General features: G+C 34.0%; 1 protein-coding gene and 1 pseudogene across 4 annotated transcripts in view; both read left to right on the top strand.

Moving 5' to 3' along the window:
• The window catches only part of LOC113110710 (spectrin beta chain, non-erythrocytic 1-like), a 93,988-nt gene extending 91,583 nt beyond the window's left edge, over positions 1-2,405 (top strand). For all 4 annotated transcript variants that reach the window (XM_026274859.1, XM_026274858.1, XM_026274861.1 and 1 more), the window contains one exon: positions 1,094-2,405. In XM_026274859.1, the coding sequence (XP_026130644.1) occupies positions 1,094-1,324 (231 nt within the window). In that variant the 3' untranslated portion in view covers positions 1,325-2,405. The remainder of the gene's footprint in view (positions 1-1,093) is intronic.
• Positions 2,406-7,896: 5,491 nt separating this feature from the next.
• Positions 7,897-23,153, top strand: part of LOC113110550 (echinoderm microtubule-associated protein-like 6) — a 51,002-nt pseudogene continuing 35,745 nt past the window's right edge.

Raw genomic sequence — 23,153 nt, 5'->3', positions numbered from 1 at the left:
AGAAATACAAGTATATAGAAATATTTTTTACTAAATTACTGAAAGATAAACTTAAATAAATTAATAAGGTAAATGAAACAAAACAAAACTAGAGAAGTATTTAAAAAAAAAAAAAAAAACATTCCGAAATTACTGAAAATTAAAAAAAAAACATAAAAAGTACTTCAATTGATTTGAGTAACAATTTAAAGTATTTGACGAAAAAAAATGATATGACTTTAAGCAAAAGACTGTCCAGAAAATAAATAACTGTAGAATCTTTTACAAGAAAAAATAAAATTTCAGTTGTTCTACTTCAAAAAAAATTTGTAATTATTTGAGAAATTATTAGCAATTTTTGAATGAAAACTGTTTTTACACTTTTTTTTCAGTGTATATGAGATTAATATCTATAAGTAAATTTCTGGTGGCTGCAGAATTGTATTACACTCATAAAAATGAACATTCCAAAATTGTTTTGCAGCAATTCAATAGAAGAACCATCTTGGGTTCCAAAAAGAAGCTTCCAGGGAACAATTCTAAAAAGAACCATTTTTTATTATTATTTCTTAACATTAACATTTGTTGCCCTGGACCACAAAACCAGTCATAAGGGTCATTATTATTATTATTATTTTTATTGAGATGTATACATTATCAATAAATCATCTTTCCATTGATGCATGGTTTGTTAGAACCGGACAATATTTGGCTAAGATGCAACTATTTGAAAATCTGGAATCTGGGGATGCAAAAAAATCTAAATATTGAGAAAATCACCTTTAAAGTTGTTCAAATGAATTCAGAGCAATGCATATTACTAATCAAAAATTACGTTTTTATATATTTACGATAGGATATTTTTACAAAATCTTCATGGAACATGATCTTTACTTAATATCCTAATGATTTCTGGCAATTTGGAAAAATCGATAATTTTATGTATTGTTGGCTTTTGCTACAAATATAACCTGTGCTTCAGAGTCACACGTGTGGAATGGAAAGGTTCTTTAAACGTTAAATGTTCTTTATGGAGCCAGTGAAGAGTGCATGTCTTACACAAATGTATTTGATAGTTTTTGTATCTGCCTGATGAGCTTTGTGGCATTTGCAGGAGGAGATGAACACGTGGATCCAAGCCATTCAGAACGCCGGCAGCGGCTCCTCGTCCTCCGAGAAATCAGAGATCACGCCTAGCAACCAGAGCACCCCCGCCTCCAGCCGTGCTCACACGCTCCCGGCAACCGTCTCCCTGACGACCGAATCCAGCCCTGGAAAGCGGGAGAAAGACAAAGAGAAGGACAAGGAGAAGCGCTTCAGTCTCTTCAGCAAGAAGAAGCCGTAGGCGTCCGAAACGATCGCCTCATTCCCTCGATTCTTTTACGACTTTCTGTTTGTGTCCACCCACCTCCTCCAGTGATATCCCAGCATGCACAGCTCATAAAGATGCCACACTCTGTGCCTGGAAGCCCCGCCAATTGGGTCCAAAGTTGTACAAAAACGCAAGAGAGTGTCGTGCGCGATCCGGGAATGTCGCGATCGGAATCCCGATTTTTTTTACGTTGATTTTGAATTCCGACTGTTGCTATCCTTCGTTTTTTTTTTTTACTTTGCGCCATTTGAGAGGTCTGGATATTTAAAACATTTCCTCAATTTTTATGAGGCTGTCTCGGAGACTTCGCCGAGTCGCTCTTCGTTGACAGTGATGCTTCGAAACGATTCCATTGAACCGCTACAATTCCACGTTAACGTCACATTCGCCTTTTAACGACTATAAGCTGATCGACTAATATTAACTTTGGCTCGAAAGCGTGGTAGACTTGTGTCATGTGATCAAGGTGGGTCGTACCAAACCCAAACGCTTTCACGAGCTGTAAGAACGTTTGCTTTATACAGAGAATCATTTGACGTCATGCTTTTTATTTCTTTTTTCGTTGCCATTTCTCTTGGGTTTTATCATAATATATATGTTTCAAATAATTCTAGTACAAAAGAGTATACAAATTAGTATGTATTATAACACTTTAAAGCATCAATGTTAAGTGAACAGTGCAACATTTACTGGTAAAAAGGTAATGTTACTCAAGCTAAAAAAGTACAAAAAGAACAAAAAAATTAAAATGTATGAATACGATAACTTGCTTGTGGGCTATAGCACTGAGCATTCTCTTTTTCTCTTTGTTTTCTCGTTTGGGCTTCTCCTGCTCTTTGATACATAGTGCGCATCCCCTCCATCACTGTATCTATTATAATGAGATTTTCATCTACTGCACAATCAAAAGCATCATAATAGGAATGAAATCCTGGCGTCCAGAGCGCTATAGATCCTCCGGGCCGACGCTCAGATGTATGAAACTGCACCTGTAGACTTTAACCTCCCTGCCCTGTTAAATATGTGCGATGTCATTAAATGCTTTTAAACATTACGCTCGTGTCGTGTCATTCTGTGTCTCTTTATTCAGCTACTGAGATCCGAAACCAGTTCTTTTATTCGGCAAGGATGCATCAAAAGTAAAGTAACAGTAAAATAATAGTATTTGAAATAAATGCTGTTCTATATAAGAATAACGATAACTACACAAAAACATGAAGCACAAAACATATTATACGGATTTCTGAAGATAATGTGACACTGAAGACTGGAGTAATGATGCTGAAAATACAGCTGCGCATCACAGAAATAAATTACATTATAAAATATATTCAGTGTTGGGGAAAGTTACTTTTAAAAGTAATGCATTACAATATTGTGTTACTACCTAAAAAAGGAAGTAATTACATTAGTTACTTTTTTTTGGAAAGTAATCCGTCACGTTACTTTTGAGTTACTTTTTAAATCTGGGCAGGGTTTGATTGTTTGTTTAATATAAAAAAGATACTTCAGACTGAAGGAAATGTAAATTCACGTCTGTACAGTATAGAGAAGAATCTGACGCAGCAAAAGAAAGTTCAACACTATTCACAGCAATAACTAAACTGAAACAAATGTGTCATTTTTGCTTAGCACGGTTGAATTGGACCATCGAATAAGACATTGGTTAATAAAATTGGATTCAATATATAAATTATATTTGTCTTATTTAACATATTTAATATTGCAGGTTTTTATAATATTCTGAGTTTGCATTTGGCTGTTTTTATTTATTTGAGGTAACACTGAATCTGTTTTTGTGCAGGTGATATGATATTTAGTCTAGAACTAGAGTAAGATCATGTTCACACACAGCGCTCTACTGTACACTCACTCCTGATTTCTGTCACCATGGAAACATAAGAGCTTTCAGTCAAAACATGTGAAACAAAGTAACTGGAGTTACTTATTTAAAAAATTAACTCCGATATTTCCTTATAAATTAAAAAGTAATGTGTTTCTTTACCAATTACTTAAAAAAGTAAAGTAAATCTGATGGCATTACTTGTAATGCGTTATCTTAACCATTATGCGTTGTTGGGGACATTTTAGTTCACTAGGGAATAAAGTTGAGTCTTATTTTGGCCACAACTTTCTCTGTGTTTCAGCAAATGAAATGAATTTTGGTGACAAATCTTATATTGACACATATTATGGGGAAATGCTTTGAAAAAAAAAAAATCACTACCCCTTCTTTATGTTTAAACTAAATTAAACTGCTGTAAAAATTTATCAGATTTTTTTGTTTGTTTTTCAAATTGTTTTGCATGAATCTAAAAACCACCAACCATAAACAATGCATGATTTTATGGTGTCATGGCTTTGCAATCAAAAATGTTTGTTATAATAGAAGTCAATGAGGCAAAAACAGCCACGAACAATAAATGAGGGAGACATTTTTTTTAATCTGATGCTGCACAAAAAATAACAATGCATCAAAGCCAATGTTGTTACTAATCTTTGACTTGGCCAAGACTGTGATAAAAGCTAAAAAAAAAAAAAAAAAAGTATTTATCTGAAACATTTTTACAGCAGTTTAATGAAAGGGTAGTGAATTCGAACAACCCACAAGGGTTAATATATTCTAATAAAACAGCTACTGCAATAATATTTCACAAGAGTACTGATTTTCTATATTTTTAGGCAAATAAGTAGATACTTCTTTCAAAAAAATAGATTTCCAGTAATTTATTCACCCCAAACATTTTAATGGTGCTTCAGTAGGCCTACTAATAATCTGTACATATTACTATTCAAAGATTTAGGATCTGTAAGTTTTTTAATTAGTACTTTTATACATCAATGACACATTAAATGAACAAAAGTGACACTAAAGACATTTATGTAGTTAAAAAAAGATTTCTAATCTCAATTCAAATAAATGCTGTTTTATAATGTATTCAAATAGAATGTGGTCTGTCTCGTATTTTCTTCATGAACACGAAAATAACTAAATATACAGATAAGAATGTACATATAATAATTGCAATAGTATTGCTATTTTACTGTATTTTAAAACAAACATGCTGAAATTTCAAATTGCAATGACATTTCTAAATATTACTATTTTGACTATTTCTAAACCAATGAATGCAGTCAAAACATTCAACTTTGGAACACTTTCAATGTTTATTAACCTGTAAATATTACTGTTTACAATTTTAGGGTTTGTAGCATAAGTTTTTATTCAGCAAGGATGCATTAAATAAAAAAAATGACAAAGATATAGAATAAAGACATTTAAAACATTACAAAAAATATTTGTTTTAAAAAAAAATGTTGCTCGTTTAAACTTTCTAATCATCAAAGAATCCTGTAAAACAAAATGCATCACAGTTTAATATTAAGCTAGCACTAATTTCAACAATGATAATCTTTCTAGAGCAGGAAAATTTTGTTCGATTTATTCTGTTTAATCTCACTGCTGTCTTGGAGAAACAGTCAGGATATTTAAGAGATCTTGATTTGTTGTTTTTTTTATTGTGTGTTGCTGTAAAGCTTTTAGGGGTGACACCTCATAAGTTGTAAAGCGACACACACACACACACACACACACACACACCATCTGTGATCTCCATATGTCTGTGATTAGTTCATGAGGTTTGAACCTGCTGGTTCAGCAAAGGACAAGAAACACAACCTTCACACCAGAAGACTCAGAATCAGCACGACTTCCTGTCATGTGACTTAAGCTTTGTCTAAAAGCATCTCACATCCTCTAACCCGCTGGGAAAGCTCTGTTCGATATCTTCAATTATCCAGGAAAGGAGACTCCTTTACGTCTCAGAGCCGAGTTTTCCTGGGCTGTATTTATTGATAGTTAGTAATCAGATTTAAATCAAATCACATAAACCGGGTTAATAAAACCAGTTTTACCTAGACTCACCCCAAACCAAGAGACTGATATCATGAGGTACAATCAGTGCATTGATTTTATACTTATTTTCAGATATTTGAGATTGTCAGACTGTATAATCATTAGATTACTTAGCATTTCACAATCATGTGATTATAGCCAATTATTATAGCTTTTTGTATATTCTCTTTAAAGTAATCAAACAATCCAAAGAAAACATACAATTTTGATTAGATCAACATTAAAAAACAATAAAAGATCTGACCAAAATGTCTCTGTGGGTTCATTGTCAATCAGCTGAATGATTCTTCCTCAGAAGAGACCAAAGCAGAACCTCACTTCAGTGTCTGGCTGATATTATATTTACATCCAGAATATTTTTGTGAAATTTGGATGAATTCATGAATCTGTTGTTTGAGCTCTTCATATTGTTATGATTTTCAAGGGTGTGTAATTCAGCAGGAACGCTATGAGATAATTAAATGAGTTGAATGTCTGTTGTCTGTCGCTGAATCCATCGCTCGTGCTTTAAGATCGCGACAGATGCTCTGAGCTCTTTAGTCACGTGATTGCGTCTTAAGCAGCATCAGAGGGCTCGGGATCTCCTTCCGCTGGGGGATGCCCTTCCCGGCGTCCTCTCCGTGACCGTCAACACGTCCACTCACACTTCACACATTCTCGCATCTAAATACAAGCGCTGCGTTTAGCCATTAGCGTATTTACATATTAATGCATTGCTGTGGACATTTGTATATTTGAAATCCAATCGGAATCAAACAGGAAACATTCAAAAGGTTTAAAGATCGATTAACAACACTTCAGCTTGTTAAAAAATATCATTTTATTCAATATGAACTACAAATCGGGGATTTGTGTGTAAACTGCGAATGCCCCAATAATTTTTAAATTATTATTTACACACACACACACACACACACACACACACAAATATATATATTTAATATATTAATATATATTTAATATATATAAAATTATATATATATATATATATATATATATATATATATATATATATATATATTTATATATATATATTAGTATATGAAATAACTATAGAAAATACATGTAAATAAATTTAATATAAATACAAATTATTTATTTTTATAAAAGTTGGATCGTATAAATAATTATAAAAAATACATAATTATATTTAATTGCATGAATAAAATGAATGCAATGAAATAATGTAAATATATGGTGCATTTTAAAATATTTACTTTTTACTTTCAAAATATTCTTTTTAATTAATAACAATATTATTTTTTTATTGTTTTAAATGTTGTGTAAATTATATATATATATATATATATATATATATATATATATATATATATATATATATATATATATATATATATATATATATAAAATACCATTAGAAATACAATAGCGAGCGTTCCTTCTAGCGCTTCTTTTAGCTTTTCATAACATTCTTTTGGTATCTTCATACAGTACATGTTGTTGAGTAAAAAATCTTACAAAAATGAATGTGTTAAAACAATATAATATAATATAATATAATATAATATAATATAATATAATATAATATAATATAATATAATATAATAAAGACCTTATTGCTGGCTTTCAGATGGTTACGGAAAGAATGTTCTTGGATGATGAAGACCCGTATGTTCAGCACATTGGACAGCGCATGCTGAGGGTTCATGGGATTTGAAGTCATTTTCGTGAGGCTGAGCGTCACTGGAGACCGTTTAGAACTACAAGTCCCATGATCGCTCGCCGCTTTTCCGTTGGTCGGCATAATCGGAAACGGGCCACAAGGCGTCGTAGTAACCAAACCGAATGGCTTACTAGACACCAGAAATCATATTCTACAAAATATTACGCCAATAACTCAACCCAAAGCGCCTTCACTCCCTCAGCGCTGCGCTGAGTTCGCGGTGGAGGGATTAATCCACCTAAACCAGCTCGCGCGGCTCTTTTCCTCCGTGTAAGAATGAGGATATTCGCATCTAAGATGATTCAGTGATCCGGATCACGCGAGGAATGGAAGAGTTTGCTTGAGGATCACCGGGAATCGAAGATCTCCAGGCGAAAGTTGAGGAGCATGAAGACGTTTTTGGGGAAGGTGTGATCATCGGCGCGCTCCAGAATCATCTAACAGCTGAAATCGTGGAGGTTTTCTGAAATCCCAGAGGACTTCTGCCCTTTAGAGGAGATTAAGAGCACGATGGCTTTGAGGTTTGTCTCCTGAAGTCTCTGCAGCCCTTTAAAGACGCCCAGACCTCAGTGTATCCAGCGTGTTATAGATGCATTTGGATCAATATCAACTGCTAGAGTGGTTTTTAACATTAATGCACAGATTTACCAAGCTTTAATACAATGGGAACTCATGCAATGGCTGGTAGGTGTGACCAAGTATTCTACTATGAACATTTGTAATCACTCTAGACCGCATTCCCTTTAATCTGGATCCAAATATCAGCATATTCCCATCATTTTAGCCTGATTTCTTCATGCCTCCCATTGGGATCTAAAGACACCCTTCCCTGTACAGGTGACCCAGCTTGTGTTCCAGTTGTGATGCATGCATGAACTTCAAGAGGGCGTTGAATGGTGGCAGTGCCGTAGGGTCCGTTAAAGATCTGAACCGGTGTTTAAAAGGCTGTAGGTTCCAACCCTACAAGAGGTGAGCCATCACCATTGTGTCTTCGACCTCTTAAGAGCGTCCACTAAAGGACACTTGTGTGAATGGTAGAGCATTGCAGATCCTGAGAGCATGGCAGATAAGACGGCTCCTCACTGTCAGCTGAGACTGGAGTGGATTCATGGATACAGAGGACATCAGTGCAGGAATAACCTGTACTACACCGCCGGGAAGGAGATTGTGTACTTCGTGGCTGGAGTCGGAGTGGTTTACAACACCAGAGAACACACACAGAAGTTTTACTTGGGACACAACGACGACATCATTAGGTATGACGATGCTTTTCAGTATGAAAATATCAAAAACTTACAATGAAATTACCATGCACTATGGAAATGGCATTGCATTATTTTACGTTCAGTAACATGCATGATACACTAATATTGCAATCTATTTCAGTACCAAAAGTACCATTATAAAACCATCATTTTGGAATTTCATCACATTTTTGGGAAACATACTATGACAAAACCATGTTTTTTTTTTTTTTTACTTTTACCATGGTAATACCATTGCATTCTTTGAAATGCTACAAGGTATGATGTATATACTATAGTAGTCATTTTTATTACCATTGTATGTGACAATTTCATTGATCATTTCATTATATTTCTTGTAAAACCATGATATCGCAATTTGTTTGGACATACTAAAGCAATACAATGATTTTTGGATGTTTACCATGGCAGTGCCGTTGTATGCTTTTGACTACCACGAGGTATGATGCAAATAAATTAAGATGGTAATCATTCAGTACGGTTGTATGTAACAAAGTACAAAGACAACATGCTTTTTAATATGTACCATGGTAATGGCATCGTATTTCTTGGAGTACCCTGCTATCGCTATTTTTTTGGACAAATGCTATGGCAAAAGCCTGATTTTCTGGACATGTGTCTTTCTGGACATGTGCAAATTACAATGCAAAACATACATATAAAAAATGCAATGACTTTACCATGGTAAATGTCAAAAAAAAAAAGAAAAAATCCATTTAACATGGTAAAGTCATTGTATTTTTATATGTCATGAAATTTCATGCATATACTATGGTCAATTAATATAATAATCTAATTAATGAGAATACCATATTTTAATATATGCTCTAGTAATGTCATGGTATTTCATTAATTAGTCCTATATAGCGTTTTTTGCGCATTTACCACGGAAATATCATGTTTTGCATGATGCAACATCAAATGTTTTTTTTACCTTTACTGTAGTAATGTATAGTATTTATTTCTCTTTTTTTTTAAATAGAATAACATGTGAATGCCATGCTACTGGAATAATCATTGGTAGTGTATATGATAATACTCTGATAGGCTAGTGTTGTTGGCTGGTTGTTTAGTGTTGACACCGTAGTTGTTCCTCTCTGATAAAGCGGTTTGTATCTGAGACACCTGATGCTATCTGAACGCCGGCACGCCTCTTCATCCGCACATTAATCAGACCATGCGCTCCAGCCCTGGAACAGGCGAGGGGTCAGGACTCGCTCGTGAGCTGATTATATCAGTGAGCAGCAGCAGGGTTTTGGAGTGAAACAGAGTTGATCTGCAGAGATGGCAGCAGGATGACCCTAATGGAGGGCAGCGCTTCTGTAAAAAGCCTTTTCTTGTTCAGTAAAGCTATGGGATTTTTCTCCTGAAGGGAGAGATGGGCCGATACGGTGAGGAAGTGACCGCGATTCGTCCTCGCTCTCGCCTCCAGGTGACTCGTGTAAAAGAGGACGCTTGTTGTTTCTAAAAATATTTAACTTAAGCAACCTATTAAACTTAATGTGATGCATATTTGTTAGTCAAATGAAGCAGGTCAGATTGATTTAATACACTGTAAAAATGATTTTAAAAATTTAGAATTAAACAAATGTCATTGGAATGCATTAAGCTAGAAAATATTTTTTTTATATACTTTAAAATGTATTGTGCAATTCAATGTGTTACTTGCAATTTCTTCATAATTAGTTGTAAAATCTCCAAGTAAAGTTTTTTTACTAATAAATAAATGTTTAAAATAAATAAAAATATATTATTTATAATAATTTTATTAATGATTAATTAGTAAAAAATTTATATAATTAGTTTGTGTTTATCCTCAATATATTTTTAAAATCTCTTATATTTAATAACTGAATAAATGTAATCGTTTTCACAATGAACAGATTCATGACGATTTTAAGCAATTTATATATATATATGCATTGTAAAAATTATTGTATGATTGAAGTATCTAATAGATGCACGTAATCCACTATACCATGTTTTTTCATTTATTTATTTGCATCATATGTTATAGTTTGTTTCTATTAAATGCATATACTAAATTATAAACAATGCTATGTTTATTTATTTATTTGTTTGCATCACATTAAGTTTATTAGTTTGTTTATATTAAAACGGCAGTCCAAACAGATGTATATTTTAAATGCAATTCAAATACAAAAATCTTAAATTTAGGCTTCCGTATTTTATTTGAGGGAGGGTGAAAGATGTATTTTGTATTGGTCATATTCCAAAAAATAATAAAAAATGCTGGTTTCTGGCTTGCATTAAAAAAAAATTCATGGACTGTGTTGTGACAGAAAGCCAAGCAGATTTAGTGAAATTTAGTCCCGTTTTTGTCAAATCCACACAACGCCGCTGGATCTGAGGGTGGGACGCTATCCTTGTCATCCGATTCCATCCTGCCCAGATCCTCAGCGACCTGATCATGTTTGTTTATAATGAAGTTTAATTGCTTGGTTAGAGTTAGAGCGCAGGTTACATTCTGTGAGCAGTCACATGATACGTGCTGAATTATGGGATGCGGGTGTCTTGTTTTAGGCTGTGCCTGCAATTGATGGATTTGGTAATTAGTGTTAATTGTCTCAAGTGTCCTGTCACCTCGTTTAGCAGGTCTCTCTGTAATGTGCATCTATAAACAGAAACCACAGGACAGCGTTTGTGTTATTGCAGGAATTGTGTGTGTGTGTTATGTTTATGGAAACTCTGACATTCAGTGTCATTGGCTTTAGCAGATTGTATTATATTAGGAACACACACACACACACACACATATTGGTCATGGTCGACGTAGACTGAAGAGTGAGTATATTAACCCAGTTCATCTCGCTGCCTGAGGGGAACTTTGCTATTAAAAGTCATATTAAAAGTATTATGCAGAAACGCATGATGCCAGTGGCACTGAGGTATAAAATGTCTTTTTGAGCTACATTAAAGCAGCCTGGTGCTTTACACAACAATCATTCAATGTTTTAAGTCAGTCATCTCTAATATTAGAGGTCATAGTTAGTGTTGGTTATGTGTACAGTCCTTGAGCTCTAAAAATGAAACTTTAGTGGCCAACTAAAGCTTTGAACTCCCAAACTGACTCAAATGATTCGCGAATCCGCTCCGAAGTCCCGAACTGACTCAAATGATTCGCGATCCCCAAACTGACTCAAATGATTCGCGAACCCGTTTTGAACTCCCGAACTGACTCAAATGATTCGCCAACCCGCTACGAACTCCCGAACTGATTCAAATGATTCGCGATCCCCAAACTGACTCAAATGATTCGCGAACCCGTTTTGAACTCCCGAACTGACTCAAATGATTCGCCAACCCGCTACGAACTCCCGAACTGACTCAAATGATTCGCGAACTCGCTACGAACTCCCGAACTGATTCAAATGATTCGCAATCCCGCTCCAAACTCCCGAACTGACTCAAATGATTCGCGAATCCGCTCCGAAGTCCCGAACTGACTCAAATGATTCGCGATCCCGCTCCGAAGTCCCGAACTGATTCAAATGATTCGCGATCCCCAAACTGACTCAAATGATTCGCGAACCCGTTTTGAACTCCCGAACTGACTCAAATGATTCGCCAACCCGCTACGAACTCCCGAACTGACTCAAATGATTCGCGAACTCGCTACGAACTCCCGAACTGATTCAAATGATTCGCAATCCCGCTCCAAACTCCCGAACTGACTCAAATGATTCGTGAAGCTGCTCCGTACTCTCGAACTGATTCAAATGTTCCGCGAAGCAGCTCTGAACTCCCGAACTGACTCAAATAATTCGTGAAGCTGCTCCGAACTCTCGAACTGATTCAAATGATCCGCGAAGCCGCTCTGAACTCCCGAACTGACTCAAATGATTCACATGATTGTTTTTATGACTCCCCTCATCCCCTGAGGTAACAACAACTATATTGAAGGTTTTTTTAATACAGCAGTCAACAAGCGACCTTAATAATAAATCCTTTTATTAGTTTGTGGATTTGCTTGAGGTAGAAAGAACTACTGAACATAAATAAAATGTGCAAAAAGATTTAAAAAAAATACCCTTATAAAGAGCTACTGCATTACTTCATTAGCTTGCGTCTGAGTGTACGCGTTTCACACACTCTCTCCGGCCACGTTGAGTTGTTGACACTGACAGCAGCAAAAGCGACGCATACGCTTTTCATTTGTAAAACTCAAGGGTGTATGGGTAATGTAGTCTCTGCTCTCGGTGGGACGAATTAGGAAGCGTGCATTGTGAAGGGCGCTCTGAAAAGCGGCAGCGCAGGCAAAGGATTAAAACCTCTATTAGATGTCCAAATGAACGTACCGGTACGCTAAAAGCACGTTCTGGGCGCACGGAGAGGTGACGGTACCTAAAGCACTGCTTCCAGGTTGAGTTGTTTTATTTTAAAGAACTGTGTTGAAGTAGCTGCTGTTTTCGAGTTGGCTAGATTATCTGCTGACTAAAGTAAAGACGTTCAGTGAGTCAAAGCACTTACTGTTCTTGTGTCTGTCAGTATGGAAGGCAAGTGTGGGGTCACTCTATCAGCCCGGATCTGACCCCGAACACAGCCAGATTAGCCCAAAATCTCAGCAGACGTTCTGTGGAATTACTGGAATTAGGTTTATCTGTTTTTCTTGTTTCTGTCTTGTCACGGTTTGAGATATGCATGATTTTGAGCGCTCATTAGGACTAAAACAACCTGACTGCTCGTTTCATTAAAGCTCTCGTTGGAGATGCGTTCATAATTGCATTATTATAATGAACAGACCATTCTCAGTCACCTCTTTTTTTTTCTACTCTTAAAAATAGCACTGTTTTTTTTTTTCAAGTGCAAATGGAAATTTTAACAAGCAACTCGTGATTAGAATTTAAATTCATTTCCGACATTGTATTCTAGACTCTGATTAAGGTGTTGATTCATTTTTGTTGAATAATTGGGCTATTAGTCAATCGATGACATAGACTGTCTGAAGATACTTAATCAGTTGTTTAAGAAAGTATTTCTACACACAAATTATTTAATACCAAACGTTATAAGTGGAATAATTGACTCCGTTCTATTGAATTGAATTTTTGAATGATTGTATGGCTCTTTTAAATTCTTGATTCTGATTGGTCGGTTGCATCTTTGAGTGTTCATATACAGTATATTTTTGCGTAATTTGTCAAATGACCTCGTTTCATATTTCTTTTGGTGGTATCTAGGAGCTGAGAAAAGTGAAAAATGACTTCAGTATTAATTTTAAGGAGAGCATAGTTCCTTTGATAGTTGGTCAGATTAAGCAAAGACATGGCAGTGAATGGGTGCCGTCAGAATGAGTGTTCAAACAGCTGATAAAAACATCACAATAGTCCACAACACTCAATCTGAAGAAGACAAAAGCTGTGTGTTTGTAAGAAACAAATCAGTTTAATAAAAAAAAGTACATAATCTGTAGTTTGCTTCCTCCAGTGAAAAAGTGGTCTGGTCTGAATCAGGAGAGAAATCTGCACAGATCAAACTCTGTTTACAATATTTACAGCCTTAAACAAATATGTGGCTGGATGTTGATGTGAGAGACAACAGGAGATGGGCTTATTCACTGGATGAAGCATTATTATTGATTATGGACTAACATTTTAGCCAGAATTCACAGTTCATAGTCTTAATGATGGATTTATTCTTTATAAACACAAAGTGTTTGTCTTCTGAAAGGTTTTAACTGACTGGAGTGGCTGTGGATTATTGTGATGTTTTTATCAGCTGTTTAGACTCATTCTGACGGCACCCATTCACTGCAGAGCATCCATTGATGAGACACTGATGCAATGCTACATTTCTCCAAATCTGATGAAGAAACAAACTCATCTGCATTGCTGTCACCTCAGTACATTTTCAGCAAATTGAAATTTTTGTATGAACCGTTCAATACATTAGATTGATATCAGAAACCGTCGGCTGGTTGCAGGTCTCCGGCAGCTGGAATTATTTCAAGCTTTTCCAAACGTGCTCTGTCACGACAGAGGTCAGACGTCCCACTTCACTACACATCTGCGGAATAACACACACACACACACACACACACACACACACACACACTCTCTGTTCAGCTTCCTCCCTGTAGGCCTACAGTCACTGGTGTTCATTTGACTGCAGATCTTTCCCAGAATCCCTCAGCTGTTCACTGACTCACAGGGGTTTGGCTCAAACATGAGTAAAGGCCCACAGGCGTCCCAACACACACGTTCTGATGGAGTGAGACTCATAGAAACATGTCTGGGAAAATCCAAGAAATTAGATTGTGCATGATGAAAATCATTTTGCACTGAAATATTATTCTTATTGCACTGAAAGTCTTATTCCTGTAATGCATGTTTTATTGTCATTTTCACGATTCTGCGTGACGACTGTCAGGCGATTCTTTTTACAGTGTACGCTGTCTATAAAACATGATTTGTGTAAGTTGTAAATAAAACTTAGAAATTAGTGGATTTTAAAATAATATATTGTACAAAAAAATACAGTTTTAGTCTTTTTACTTACTATTACCATCTTTATTATTATATTATAGTTTTTACTAATATTTAGAATGAGTTTTTATTTGTGTATTTTGCTTTCATTTTAAATTAAACTTATAGTAATGTTTTGTTGTGTTTTTGTCATCTTTAATGAGTTTTTATTAGCTCTTTCATTGCAGGCAGCGAGTGTTGCATTGCTTCAGTCCAAAAGAAGTTAAATAAAAAGCGATTTTCCATAAAATAAAGAGTCTCACATGGCTCCGGGGGATGAACTAAGGCCTCCTGTAGTGACTCAATGCATTTGTGTTAGAAAAATATCACACAAAATAGATATTTTCACCTCAAATTCATCCCAAAACAGGCTTAATTTTTAGTTTAAAATATAGCCTAATCTAATGTTTTTGCGTTACCTTTGCTGTACCAGCTCCATTCAAGCTAAGACCTCGCTGCCGAAGTGTTCAGTATTAGATTTTGCTCCCATATCTGATGTGTTTACGAGAGCATGCACACACACACACACACACACACACTCTTTTATCTTTTGTGTTGAAGGTCTTTATTCGATCAGTGAAAGAGTTGCAGCTGCGCTCCTTTCAGAGCCGCTATCAGTGATGTCAAAGTCGCTCTTTCTACAGGGTCACTGTTTCATCTTTCTCATCTTTTGCCTCGTCTTACTCTCTCTGCTCTCTCATCACTCCAGATGCTTAATGGAGCTCTCAGTTATGATATATTTAAGTAGCAGCTTTGTCTTTTGAGTTATTGCCTGTGCAAAGCTTGTCACCTTGATGCTACTGTATATAGCATTTTCTTTTTGGTTGCAAATGTGGTTTGATACTGTTGCTGAGGTGATATGAGTATACGAGGGGTTTTGCAGTATTTATGTCTGTTAAATGGTGTGGAATGAATTAAGTTTGATGCATCAAATGATATAACACAGATGGTTTGATGAGACGAGTTCATATCGAGATCTCTGACTATGATTGCAGAGATTGGTATGTTGAGCATTGTTTGAGAATGCATTTATTGTTAGTTAAAACTAAATCTATTAAAAACTATTTTCCGTAATTGAAATAAAGCTATCAAATGTAAATATTACATTTATAAAAAAAAAATACAAACTTTAAACTTAAAAATGAGTGCAAGTATATTAAGACTAATTAATATAGAATAATTTATATATATGAAAAAATGCAATGCAATGACAAAATTACAAAAACATTAACTAAAATAAAAAATTACAACACTGGTTTAAGACCATTTTAAATAAAATATAAATATTAGATGAAGAAACATTAAAAGACAAAAACATTTTTTAAACAAGGTATGTGTTACAACTAAATGAAATGTTGAGATGCTAAAATTACTACAACTAAAACACTACATTTAAAAGCACATAAAAGTACAGTAACTTACACTAAAATAAAATATAAAAAACTAATTCAAAATATTAATAAATAAATGAATAAAAATATAAATTCTTACATAATGTAAAAATATAGTAAAATAAATAAATAATAAACAATTATGTAATTAGATACATATGATAAAAAAGCATATTCAAAATATTAACACATTCTTCAGTAGTATATAAATAATGCTAAAATAACACTGATTTATGCCAAACCATTTAACTTCCCTAATCTGATGCATTTCAAAGTAAAAACAAGATATTTGGCAAAAAAATAAAAAATATTCTATTTATAAAGAATTGATTGAATTGTAAAAAGGTAGTTGTGATGCATCTGATTTGTACAAAGTAAATGGGTCAGCTTTTATTTCATTTTGACTTTAAGCAACAACCTACATTTGCCCTTCAATTAATGTCATTTCTGTCCAGGAGAAACAATTAAGAAATTAAAGCGATCTTATTAGTGATTTTTCCTTCCTGTGGGTTGGTACTTGCACATATGGGCAAACAGACACACACACACACACACACACACACAAACTGCAGCTGCATTGGCACACAGCACAGCTGCTGGCTTGGGTTTCATGCCAGTGGACATGGAGAGACTTTGATCGTCCTGCAAGCTCTCTGAAACACACACACACACACACACACACACACGTTGAGGGCGTTTAGCCCTGCTTAATCTGCCTTTGATCTGCGTTTGAGAGGAGACTCCTGCTGGTCCTGATGGGTGTTCATATCAGGGCTCTAATGGGACTGGAGTGAATGTGTCTCGCTCTCTTACAGTAAATCACTGTGACGCTGCTAGAATGATGCTATAATAAAGCTATAAACTGCCTGAAGTGATGCATGCCAGTTAGGGCTGTGCAAAAAATCGAATGCGATTTTCATGCGCATCTCATCAGTAAAGACGCTCCTGTAATTAGAAGATTATCTCCAGCACGTGCGTTCAGATCAGGGTTGCCAGGTTTTCACAACAAATCCTGCCCAGTTGCTTCTCAAAACTAGTCCGAAACTACCCCAATCGTGGCTAATTCACTGACAATCAACACAAAATCGATGTTAAAATCGGTGGCGATTCTTTGTCGATTTTGAAAACGATTTTGTATCAGTTATATGTATCAGTTGTCGGTAGACTACGGCTCTGTGAAGTAACTGCCGCTCCACCTGAACCAGTGTTGCCAAGTCTGCGATTGTTTTTCATGTCCGTGGTTTGAAGCAACCCCAATACCAATAACGTGATATTTAGCACCTAAAATGCGAATTTTACCAGGGAAACCCTTCCAAAAAATTTATATTTTAACCCCGGGAAGCAATTTTCATCGGGGAACCTCCCGGAAACGCGATTGGGTTAGTTTTGGACTAGTTTTAAGAAGCAACTGGGCAGGATTTGTTGTGAAAACCTGGCAACCCTGATCTGAACGCACGTGCTGGAGATATTACAGGAGCGTCTTTACTGATGAGATGCGCATGAAAATCACATTCGATTTTTTGCACAGCCCTAATGCCAGTCATTTTAGCATGGTAAAGGACAGTTTTATTATTGTTAACTATTAACAATCACCTTACGGAACTGAAATACAAAAAAAAAAATATATATATTAGATGAAAAAAACTGCTAATTAAAAAAAAATTGTTTGTTGAGGTACAAATATTACTACAATTTAAATGTAACTTAAAAAAGCATATAAGCTATATAGAAAAAATTTTTTTAGCAATTGAAATATTGAAATAAAGCTAAATTCATAGCTAAAAATATAAAAATATTATATATATATATATATATATGCAATGAAAAACATAAAAATAAGTTGTAAAATTACCAAAACTGGAAGAAGTAATTTTATAATTTTTGTTTATTAAAATTACACTGAAAGAAATTAAATATATGTATCAGATGAAAAACAAATTACTTTTTCTATACTAAGCTATATAGAAGTCATGCTCGGTAATTGAAATAAAGCTGAAATAAACTATAACTATTACATGAAAACGAAAAAAAAAAAATGCAATTACAACTATGAAATAACTGAGTGTAAGCTGAGGTTCTAAAATTGCTACAACTAAAATATATATATATATATATATGTTTTTTATATTAGAAGTAGTTTTTGTTTGAAATTAAGCTGACATAAAATGTTATCTTAATATTAAGTGAAAAACGTACTATAATCATAATAAAAAAGTTAGAAATGGTGCCTTGGCATCTAAATAAAATACCTTTAAGTTTAAACTAAACAAAATATACAAGTTTAAGTTTAGGTACTAAAAAGAATAAGACGAAATTAAAAAATATTTTATGTAGACTTTTATGTAGATTAACTTATTTTATAGAATTAATTTTATATAGAATCTTTATACACAATGTTTCAAATGACAAGGGCACAGCATAAATTAAATGACAAAAATCTGAAATTTAAATGAAAACTGAAAGTATAATAATAAAACAATTCAAAATATGAATAAACACTATAATAGTATAACTAATACTAAACTGAAGCAGAGGGCTTTGGAAATAGCATGCATATTATGTCTCTGCTGTTGTCCATTGACGGTATGTTGTACAGTAGGCCCGTCCCAAACCGAAATCTCAAGGCAGTAACTAAACTAGCATTTATGATCTTTCAGTATTGGCTTGTGATTATTCCGGTTGATTTTGTTTTGCATCTGCTGTATAAGGAGCTATGGCTCTCACCGGCTGTCGTCATGGCAGAGCTGTTGCTGAGGAGAGACTCAGCTCTTTTGTGACATCAACTTCCTGTTGTAAAGTCAGTCGTCTCATATGTGCTGATCCTGTCGGGCTTTCCTCAGCCATGCATGTCTTTCACACTCGGCTTCATTTTATTGTTTAGTTGCATTACCAGACTTTCCGTGTTCATAGCTCTGGATTCAGACGGTTTTAATGAGATCCATCCAGTCTCATTATCAGACATAAGATTGTGTGTATTTTTAAATAAAATAAACATTAACTGCATGAACTGGAATAAAACAAATTTTATATAATTATATAAAATAATAAACATATTTTTAAAGACAATTTAAAAACTAAAAGTGATCAAAATTATGTATAAAAATATATAGAGAGATTACAAAAGCTTAAACAAAAAATAATGTAAGAAAATAACTACAAACTTTAAAATAAAAAATAGGAAATATTAAAATATAAATGAATTAGTGCGGATGAGAATATGAGTGGCGGAGTTTTGATTATACTGTAATTTAGCCAGGATTGTATTGTTGTGCCCCCCAACTCCTCTTATGAAAAAAATTAACTTTAATTAAATAAAGTAAACAAGTTTTTGTTTACAAATTGTAGTTGTAGCTCTCGACAGTTACCTGTGGATATGACTTTATTAATACAGTTGTCTAATTGATTTTATAGTCTCAAGTATTCAGAAATCATGCAAAAGAAAATGAAGCAGTTTTACTATAAAACATTTTTTTAAGGTTTGTGATGTCCACATGTTTTGTGGCGAAGAAATTATAGAGGCTGTGTCATCTATGGCAACAAAGTGGCCAAAAATGAAACATTATGTGAATATTTGAATTAAATGTTTGGCCAATAGCCTAAACAAGGATTTGATCATCCTGTAAGTGTAACAGCAGCAATAACCATCTGGCTCTCTTTGCAGGCATTTATAATAACATGTTATGTATATAAAATTGTTTATTTTGTATTAGCCTACATTATGTATTTTAACAGTTGCCTCATTGTTTTTTGTATAATGTATAAGTCATTTTAAAGGCTATTAATGACTTAGGTCTGTTTTTATAACCAAAAAAAATAAATAATTATCTTTATACTTTTTTGTAAATTATTAATTGAAGAAACAAAACCATGGTTAATTTGCAGTTACCAAGGCTACAAGAACCATGATGTTTTGTGTTATTCTTGTTAAAACCAAGGCTAATTTGTGTAAGGGAACATGAAAAGATGCGTTGGTGGTGGTGAAATTATTTCTGACATTAAAACTTGTTATAAACGTCAACGGCCAAAAAAGTTTTACAGGATTATGAATGTGCCAAAAAGTGATGCACGGGCTTCGTTTTTACCTTTAACCTGTTAACTGTCACTCACGTTTTTGAAGATAGACATGAATGTGCATGATACAAACATAATTTTTTATAATTCATGACTGAAAACATTTTGTAACATGATTTTGATGTACCATTTAATTGGTCTGATTTTAAAATGGGTTTTGAAGGATGAATTTTGAGATTTTATGTTTTCAAGTGATATATAACTTCTGATGATTTCTAAAATGTGATAGAGAAAAAGGCAAAGAGGAAGTATTTTTTTTTTAAACAAAGGTCAAAGCTCCTTTTGTAATGTAGATTTCTGAGGGTGCACTCTTGTCATAAATTCATCTATTACTTTTCCTACATAATTTATAACAAAAAATATTGGTAAAATATATATTTGGGAGTCTTAGACCTTTCCAACGATATATAGTTTGTCAAGATTAGATTAGATTTGATTGTAATATAGTATAGTCAACGTAGGCGTCCCGTATACGGGATGGGGTGACATTTAACAGGTTAACAAACAATTTACAATTTATTTTAAAACATATTAAAAATGTATAAGGTGTGAGTTGTAGTTGACACCTAAATGAACACATTACAGTTGTTTTTATGACTGTAAGTCATTCTCCTCAAATGCCATTGAGCTTTAAATTTGAATTTAAGCCCATTCAGTGTGAAAAAGTAGCATAATTTACATATGATTTACACTTAATTAAAAAAAATATATACAAAATTTCAAAGGTGTGCATTATACTTGACACCAAGATGAACAGTTTACAGTTGTTTTTCTGAGTGTTAAGTCAATCTCAAATGCTATTGACGTTAGAAAAGTGTATACCGATATCGCATGCAACCTTAGAGGCAGTCCCTAAACTTGTGAATATAGTTCTTCCAACGTCAAGCCAACTTTATGCCAGTTTTTTACCGGTTCTCGTTTTCTTTTCTGTGCGCCGGATTGCTGATGTCTTTTCATGGGCATAGATGTCCATCCATTAATGATGATCAATTGCATTCAGTCTCAATTGCATACATCATGTATGAGAGTTTTTGCATCCTTGACACTACTGAAGGGATTGAACTGGACGATTCGTTGTGATGAAAGAAATGAAATGAAAGAATACTGATTTAGCGAGGTAGTTAATATAAGACTGAAAAGAAAGAGATGAGTCAAACATAACATCAAGATTTTTGACGATACTAAATGGTGCGTTCATTGAGAATATCGCAGGTAAAGTCAGCAGGAACTTTGAGTGACGGGGTTCCAAAAATTATGATCTCAGTTTTATCCATATTATGAAAAAAAGAGTTGAGCCATTCTTTTATTTTCTGCATTCAAACATAAATTTGGTCAATTTGGGTGGATAGGAAAGTCCTGCAAGATGTGTAAATTTGAATGCCATCAGCATAAAAATTATAGCTAAAGCCATGATGCTGTAGAATCTGACCCAATGGTAAAATATAACTGATAAACAGCGAAGGCCCAAGTACAGAACCCTGGGGGACGCCTTGTTTCAGAGGGGCAGTAGGAGATCTGAATTCCTGAACAGAGATGTAGAACTGTCTATCAAGGAGGTATAAAGAGATCCAGTAAAGATTAGTACCAGATATACCCACATCCAAGAGGCAAGAAATAAGCAAACCATGAGAGATTGTATTGAGCCAGTGTCGCAATAAATAATTCACTGCCTTTACGAGGGCAGGTTCAGCTCTATGTAGTGGACAGAGGCCAGACTGAAATGTTTTTTATTTATGTTTCATATAGTAACATAGAATGTTTTTTAAATAAGATAATTTAATTTGCTAACAAGTAACAAATGAAGCTCTTTAATCTTTTTCTACTCTTTTATTTTCTTTGCTTTGCTATTCTTCTCTTTTCTGTCTGACTGTCCGTCAGTGTGACTCAAAGTGCGTGTCTCTTCTGTTCTCAGTCTAGCGCTGCATCCGGATAAGATCCAGGTGGCCACAGGTCAGGTTGGGAAGGATCCGTATATCTGCGTGTGGGACTCGTATGCGCTGACCACCGTGTCCATCCTCCGAGACATTCACACTCATGGTGTGGCCTGTCTGGCCTTTGACGCCGACGGCCAGGTGAGTCACATGACTGAAATGCTTCATTGTGATTGGCTGCATTCTCAAATACATAGCAATAAACATATTAATATGAACATATCTTTTTTTTATATTTGGGGTGTAACAATACATGGCTTGACGCACAATACTGATCTCATGATATGATACTCTTACTATACAAAAAAAAAAAAAAAAGATAAAATGGTACATTTTTATTATTACGTTTAAGTCATAAGCAGTTATCAAAATAAGTTACACAATATAAATTTTCAAGATGCCGCTTAGTTAAAAATATTATGTTAGAAACATGCTCTCTTTCTGTCCTTGACTACATACATTTAGAAAAAAATATTTTCATCATATAATATATATATATATAATTGTTTTTTTAACCATGTTTGATGCCCTCTTTATATACATTAAACATTGTTTTTATGTGAACAGACATCTACAAAAAATCTGTTAAAACTTTCACTTTTGGGTGATCTATCCACAATAGATAGTCACTTTGGATAAAAGCATCTCCTAACAGAATAAATCTACAGATTGTTGCATTTATGTGTTGCAATAAAATTTTAACACAATATATTGTTACACCACTAATATTTAGTAAGTAGTTATTTTGTGACATTGAGATATTATGTTCTTTTGTATTAATTTTTTTAATCAGTTTTTTATTTTTATTTTAATTAAAGCATTTTTCTTGTTTCTATAATTTTTAGTAGTTATTAATATATATTAAAATAGTTTTTTTTTTTTTAGTTTGATTTATTTCAATAAGTCAGGTTAAACTCATTTAAAATAACAAATTCAGGTTCGTCAGCTAGCTGTAATAAAAACATTTTTGTGTTTTATTTTAACGTTGTTAATTTTTATTTTAAGTGAAAAATAAAATAAAAATAAACATTTTTTAAATTTTTAATTTTTAGTTTATCT

The sequence above is a fragment of the Carassius auratus genome, chromosome 11 (assembly GCF_003368295.1).
Source record: "Carassius auratus strain Wakin chromosome 11, ASM336829v1, whole genome shotgun sequence".
In the NCBI taxonomy this organism is placed as follows: domain Eukaryota; kingdom Metazoa; phylum Chordata; class Actinopteri; order Cypriniformes; family Cyprinidae; genus Carassius; species Carassius auratus.
Note: the sequence above shows the minus strand (reverse complement) of the source record. Positions and strands in the feature narration are given on the sequence as shown.